We start from the raw sequence: 6766 nt of genomic DNA on the forward strand, positions 1-6766 counted from the left end.
GAGCTTTTGGGGGGGCAAAGGGTGGGGTCCAATGGGGGTCGCTGGCACTTTTTTGGGGGGGCGAGGGTTGGCTGTGGTGCTGCACCGAGCTGGGCAGGGGGTTCAGCCTCCTGGCTGCCTGCCCACGCTGCGTTTCATGCCCCACCCCCGGGGTGTGCAGCCCCCCGAAGCAGGGGGGAGGGGGGGACGCAGGCGGTCGGGGCGCCCCCCAGCCACCCCCCCCCCCTGCCCCGCAGCCCTGAGCGGTCGGTGCTGCCACTCAGTCCTCCAGCGCTAGGGGGCGGCGCGGCGCTCCGGCCGCTCGTCTGGCGCCGCTCTGGGCACACGCCGGAAGTCTCGGTGAGTTGGTGGGGCCGCGCAGGCGCAGTCGGCGGCGGGCGGCCACTATGGCGGCGGCAGCGGGGTTCGAGCACATGGGGCTGGACGGGCGGCTGCTGCGGGTGCGTTGGGGGCCGGGGGCGCTACGGGCACCTGGAGGGGGGCGAGGGATCAGCGGTGGGCGAGGGGGAGGGCTTGGGGGCCCGGGGATGCAGGCCCTGAGGCGGGGCAGGCCTCTGGGGGCACCGGGGGTCCCTCGGCGGGGAGGGGGTCAGGGGCACCGGGGGGGGGTCACTTGGGGGGAGCGGAGTTGGGGCACCGGGGGGTCCCTCGGGGGGAGCGGGGCAGGGATACCGGGGGGTCCCTCTGCGGGGAGGGGGGCAGGGACACCGGGGGGGGTCTCTTGTGGGGAGCGGGGCAGGGACACCGGGGAGTCCTTCGGTCCCTCGGCGGGGAGGGGGTTGGGACACCGGGGGGTCCCTTGGGGAGCCCAGGCAGCTGGGACCCCCACGGTGACGGACCACGCAGGCGGTGGCAGAGCTGGGCTGGGCCACCCCCACGGCCATCCAGGCCGAGGCCATTCCCCTGGCACTGGAGGGCCGCGACATCCTGGCCCGGGCCAGGACCGGCTCCGGGAAGACGGGGGCGTACGGGCTGCCCCTGCTGCAGCACCTCCTGCGCGTCAAGGCGGTGAGTGGGGGTGCTGGGTGAGGTGGGTGCTCGGGGGCACAGGGGGTGGCGAGCAGGGGTGGGTGTTGTGGGGCACGGTGGGCACTGTGGGTTATTGGGCGTGGGTGGGTACCATAGGGTGTGGGGGGTATGTGGGTGCTGCGGGGTGCCCGGGGATGGGTGGGCACTGTGGGGGACATGGATGCTATAGAGTGCTGGGCATGGGTGCAGTAGGCTGCTGGGGCACGGGTGGGCACCGTGGGGCACGTGGGTGCTATAGGGCGCTGAGCATGGGTGGGCCACATGGGTGCCGTGGGGTGCTGGGCAGGGGTGGGCACTGGGGGGCACGTGGGTGCTGCAGTGTGCTGGGCATGGGTGCTACAGGGTGCTGGGCATTGAGCAGGGGGGCTCTGTGGGGCACGGGGGCTCTGTGGGGTGCCAGGGCAGCTCTCCCGTGCCCGTGCCGCGGCAGTGACGGTGGGCGGGGGCGGGCACAGGCCTCCTCGGCGGTGGCGCAGGCGGTGCGGGCGCTGGTGCTGGTGCCCTCCAAGGAGCTGGGGCAGCAGGTGGTGCACAGCCTGCGGCAGCTGGCGGCTTTCTGCGGTCGTGACCTGCGCGTGGCTGATCTCTGCGCCCAGAGCGACCTCGCCGCGCAGCGGTAAGCCCCCCAGCTCCCCGGCTCTGGGCGCCTGGCCCCCTCCCCCCCCGCCCCCAGCAGGTGGGGGTTGATGGCAGAGGGACTGGTGTGGTGTGTCGCCAGGCCGGTATTGATGGAGAAGCCGGATGTGGTGGTGGGCACGCCGGGGCGGGTGCTGGCACACCTCAGCACCCACAGCCTAAGCCTGCGGCACTCGCTGGAGCTGCTGGTGCTGGATGAGGCCGACCTGCTGCTCTCCTTCGGCTTTGGCGAGGACATCAAGGCCTTGCTGTGGTGAGGGGCACGGGGAGCGGGGCAAGGACGGGACTGGGGGGGCACTGCTGGGGTTGGAGGTTGGGGGGGAGCAGCACCAGGGGTTTGGGGTGTACTGAGGGGATGGGGGCACTTTTGGGGCTGGGGGGCACTGCTGGGGCTGGAGGATGGGGATGGGGGGGCACTGCTGGTGCTGGAGGATGTGGGGGGCACAGCAGGGTGTTTGAGGAGCACTGCCTGGGGGGGGGGGCACTGCCTGGGGCTGGGGGGCACTGCTGGGACTGGAGGGTGTGGGGGGCACTGCCTGGGGTATGGGGGCACTTTTGGGGCTGGGGGACACTTTTGGGGCTGGAGGGTGTGGGGGGCACTGCCTGGGGTATGGGGGCACTGCTGGTGCTGGGGGGCACTGCTGGGGCTGGAGGGTGTGGGGGGCACTGCCTGGGGCTGGGGGGCACTTTTGGGGCTGGAGAATGCGGGGGGCACAGGTGGGCATTTGGGGGGCACTGCTGGGGCTGGGGGGCACTGCTGGGGCTGGAGGATGGGGGGGCACTGCTGGTGCTGGAGGATGTGGGGGGCACAGCAGGGTGTTTGGGGGGCACTGCCTGGGGCTGGGGGGCACTGCTGGGACTGGAGGGTGTGGGGGGCACTGCCTGGGGTATGGGGGCACTTTTGGGGCTGGGGGGCACTTTTGGGGCTGGAGGGTGTGGGGGGCACTGCCTGGGGTGTGGGGGGCACTGCTGGGGCTGGAGGATGTGGGGGGCACTGCTGGGGCTGGGGGGCACTGCTGGGGCTGGAGGATGTGGGGGGCACAGCTGGGCGTTTGGGGGGCACTGCTGGGGCTGGGGGGAGGGCAGCCTGGAGTCTGGGGGGCACAGCCAGGCCAGGCCACCACAGGGGAACACTGTCAGAGCCAGAGAGCATCTGGGGGGTGCTGCCAGGGCGGGGGGGGGCACATTGGGTCTCTGGAGGGGTGCCGAGGACTTTGGGGGTGCTGGTGGGGGGCATCTGAGCCCCCCGCGTCCCCCCAGCCACCTCCCCAAGATCTACCAGGCGCTGCTGATGTCGGCCACCTTCAGCCCCGACGTGGAGGCCCTCAAGGAGCTGGTGCTGCACAACCCGGTGAGCCTGCGGAGGGGGGCATGGCGGCAGGTTTGGGGGGGGGGGGGGCACGGGGGGAAGTTTGAGGGGTCCGAGTGAGGTCTGGGGGGGGTCTGAGTGAGGTTTGGGGGGCGCACAGGGGAAGTCTGGGGGTCTGAGTGAGGTTGGGGGGGCAGGGGGGGAAGTCTGGGGGGGGTCCGAGTGGGGTCTGGGGGGGTCCGAGTGGGGTCTGGGGGGGTCCGAGTGGGGTCTGAGGAGGTCCGAGTGAGGTCTGGGGGGGTCCGAGTGAGGTCTGGGGGGTGCATGGCGGGAAGTCTGGGGGGGTCCGAGTGGGGTCTGGGGGGGTCCGAGTGGGGTCTGGGGGGGTTGGAGTGAGGTTTGGGGGGTCAAGAGAGGTTTGGGGGGTGCACAGGGGGAAGTCTGGTGAGTCTGAGTGGGGTCTCGGGGGTCCAAGTGATGGTTGGGGGGGGGGCACGGGGGGAAGTCTGGGGGGGTCCGAGTGAGGTCTGGGGGGTCCGAGTGGGGTCTGGGGGGGTCCAAGTGGGGTCTGGGGGGTCCGAGTGGGGGCGGGGGGGCCGGCGTGGGCATGAAGACGCGGGGCCAGGGGCACTTGGGAACGCAGCAACCCAGGGGGTACGGCGGGTGCTGGGGTGCGCTGGGGGGGGCGGGTCACACCACCCCCCTTGGCCGCAACTCCCCCCCCACCCCCACCTCCTGACGCTGCCGTGCCGCCTGCAGGTGACGGTGCGGCCGCCGGAGCCCCGGTTACCGGGCAGCTGCCAGCTGCGGCAGTTCGCGGTGCGCTGCGGCACCGAGGAGGACAAGTTCCTGGTGCTGTGCGCGCTGCTGAAGCTGCGGCTGCTGCGCGGCCGGGCCCTGCTCTTCGTGGGCACCCTCGCCCGCTGCTACCGCCTCAAACTCTTCCTCGAGCAGTTCGGCATCCCCGCCTGCGCCCTCAACTCCGAGCTGCCCGCCCGCTCCCGGTAAACCCCCGGGGGGTGGGGGGTGGGGGGGGTGGGGGTGGGGGTTCCCCCTTGGCTTGGGGTACCCCTGGGGTAGCGTGGGGGAGGGCAGAGGGGAAAGCGGGGTGACTCCTGGAAGAAGGTGGGGGGCAACTTTGGGTGGGGGTGGGGGGAAAGCGGGGTGGTCCTTGGGGACGAGGGGGGTCCCCTCTGAGCGGAGGGGTGTCCTTGGGGTGCCAGGGGAAACACCTGCAGGGGGACGGGCACCCTGGGGGGTGGGGGTGGGGGTTTCCCCTTGGCTTGGGGTACCCCTGGGGTAGCGTGGGGGAGGGCAGAGGGGAAAGCGGGGTGACTCCTGGAAGAAGGTGGGGGTGGGGGGAAAGCAGGGTGGTCCTTGGGGACGAGGGGGGTCCCCTCTGAGCGGAGGGGTGTCCTTGGGGTGCCAGGGGAAACACCTGCAGGGGGAAGGGCACCCTGGGGGGGGGGGAGGTCCCAGGAGGGTGCAGGGTGCCCGTGGAGAAAGGGCAGGGGTACCCGTGGGTTGGGGAGGGGGAGGGGGCACAGCGAAGAGGGGTGGGCGCTGGTGGCGGGGGGTGCTGATAGTCACCCGCCTGGTCCCCAGGTGCCACGTCATCACCCAGTTCAACCGCGGCATCTACGACTACATCGTGGCCACGGACGAGGAGGCGCCCTCAGCGCCCACCGAGCAGCCCGCCCGCAAGAAGCACCGGGGTGCTGCCCAAAGGTGAGCCCCCGTGGGTGTCACCGAGGCCCCGTGGGTGCCACCGTGCCACCAGGGCGATGTCCCGCTGCCGCCAGCGAGGGCTGGGGCCAGGGGGAGGTCACCCACAGCTATAGGGGTGCTCCTGTCTGGGGTGTCCCTTGTCCCCAGGGGGTTCCTGGTGCCTGCTGTGACCCCGAGGAGGAGGCGGGGGGGGGTTCTGTCACCCTGGGGGGGGGGTTTGTGCCTCGTGCCCCTGTGGGTGCTGGCCCGAGGGAGGTCCCTGCGTGTCCCCTGTCCCCTTCTTTGGAGGGGTCTCCTTGCGTTGTCCCCGTGGCTCTGGGGTCATTGCGCCCAGGGTGTCCTCGTACCCCCGGGGATCACGTCCCTGTGCCCACGTCATTGTCTGTCCCAGATGTCCCCTTGCCCAGGCTGTCCCGTGGCCTTGGGGGTCCCCAGCCACCCCCCCATCTGGGCTGTGTCCCCCCCCAGCAAGGGCAAGGACCCGGAGTACGGCGTCGCACGGGGCATCGACTTCCAAAACGTGGCCGCCGTCATCAACTTCGACGTGCCGACCACGGTCGAGTCCTACATCCACCGCGTGGGCAGGTACGTGGGGCCCCCACGGGCGGGTGGCCGGCGGCCCCCTCCCCACCGCCGTGTCCCCTCCCCACCACCGTGTCCCCTCTGTGCCCGCAGGACGGCCCGCGCTGACAACCCCGGCACGGCGCTCACCTTCGCGCTGCCTGAGGAGCAGGATGACCTCGCTCGGCTCGAGGACGCGCTCGCCAAAGGTCGGGGGGACCCCGTGTCGCTTCGTTGAGGGTGGTGGGGGGAGGGGAAGTGGGTGCTGAAGGACACGGGGTGTCAGGGGCAAGGGTCTGGGTGACCCAGCGTGTCCCCACGTGTCCCCCAGAGAACGGCGAGTCCATGCTGCAGCCCTACAAATTCTGCATGGAGGAAATCGAGTCACTGCGCTACCGCTGCCGGGTAGGTGGGTGGTGGGCGATGCTGGGGGGCTGCGGGGGGGCCCTGTCTGGGGGGTGCCAGGCTGTGACACCCTGCGTGTGTCCCCAGGACGCCATGCGCTCTGTCACCAAGCAGGCGGTGAAGGAGGCCCGGCTGCGGGAGATCAAGGATGAGCTGCTCAACTCCGAGAAACTCAAGGTAACCCTCCTGGTTCCTGGGGGGCTGCCTGCGGGGCCGGGGGTGCTGCGGGGAGGGTGCTGGGCACTGCCAGCCCCACAATTCTCTGCGCCCAGGCGTACTTCGAGGACAACCCCCGCGACCTGCACGTCCTGCGCCACGACAAGCCCCTGCACCCCGCCATCGTCAAGCCTCACCTCCGCAACGTGCCCGAGTACCTGGGTACGTCCCCGCACCCTCCAGCCGGCCCCGCTTTGGGGTGGGGGGGGGGAGGGGGCAGGGTGGGGACCCTGGGGGGGGGTGATGGCGATGTAGAGGCAAAACAGTGCCCGGGGGGGATGTTGTTGGGGGATAGGAACATCCCCAGGGCTGCCGGTACCCCCTTACCCGCTGCTCTGTGCCCGCAGTGCCCCCCAGCCTCCGCGGCATCGCCAAACCCAACCTCAAGAAGCGCAAGGGGCTGCGGTTGACCCGCACCGGCACCAACCGTCGGGGCGGCGTGATGGTGAGTGTGGGACGGGCGCAGGGACACCCCCCCCCCCGCCGCCCCCCGCGCTGCCAGAGGGGCTGACGCTGCTTTTTTTTGCCCCCTCCCTCCAGTCCCGTGGCACCGGCAACCCGCTGCAGAGCTTCAAGTACGCCCGTCGCCGCGCCAAATGCCCGGCTGCGCCGCCCTCCTGAGCCCCCCCCTGCTGCCCCACGGACTGTGCCCACCCCGGGGGGCACCGCAGCCCCCCCGCCAGGGACAGGGTGTCTCTGTGCCGTACCCTGCGGGGCGGCTGCGCCCAATAAAGGTGCCAAGGGACTGTGCCAGCTGTGTGCCGTGTTGTGCCGTCGCCTCGCGACGTGCGGTGCCGCCGCCGGCTACGTGACGGGGGAAGGCTGGTGACGCGGCGGTGGGAAGCGGCGTCTCCCGCTGATGCTGGGCAAAGGTGCCAGGGC

The 6766-nt window shown here is 71.8% G+C and overlaps 1 protein-coding gene across 2 annotated transcripts; it reads left to right on the plus strand.

Moving 5' to 3' along the window:
* Positions 1–287: 287 nt before the first annotated feature.
* DDX56 (DEAD-box helicase 56) lies at positions 288–6634 on the plus strand. 2 transcript variants are annotated; one of them, XM_080370620.1, is made up of 14 exons: positions 288–440; positions 847–1008; positions 1485–1645; positions 1748–1918; positions 2926–3016; positions 3734–3978; positions 4580–4702; positions 5171–5287; positions 5378–5472; positions 5595–5668; positions 5756–5845; positions 5941–6046; positions 6232–6329; positions 6425–6634. In XM_080370620.1, exons 1-14 carry the CDS (start codon positions 387–389, stop codon positions 6503–6505), a joined length of 1668 nt encoding a protein of 555 aa, XP_080226746.1. In that variant the 5' UTR covers positions 288–386; the 3' UTR covers positions 6506–6634. The 2 variants fall into 2 exon arrangements, with proteins under 2 accessions (XP_080226746.1, XP_080226747.1); XM_080370621.1 differs by lacking the exons at positions 6232–6329; positions 6425–6634 and having other exon boundaries at positions 5595–5672; positions 5941–6049.
* The last annotated feature ends 132 nt before the right edge of the window (positions 6635–6766 follow it).

Source organism: Falco punctatus (assembly GCF_963210335.1).
Source record: "Falco punctatus genome assembly, chromosome: 20".
Classification (NCBI taxonomy): domain Eukaryota; kingdom Metazoa; phylum Chordata; class Aves; order Falconiformes; family Falconidae; genus Falco; species Falco punctatus.

Excerpts from the sequence above, each read along its gene's own strand:
- DDX56 (XM_080370620.1), top strand. The coding sequence starts at position 387 with ATGGCGGCGGCAGCGGGGTTCGAGCACATGGGGCTGGACGGGCGGCTG. Across the intron at positions 441-846 it reads TGGACGGGCGGCTGCTGCGG|GCGGTGGCAGAGCTGGGCTG; the intron begins GTGCGTTGGGGG and ends CGGACCACGCAG. Across the intron at positions 4,703-5,170 it reads CACCGGGGTGCTGCCCAAAG|CAAGGGCAAGGACCCGGAGT; the intron begins GTGAGCCCCCGT and ends GTCCCCCCCCAG.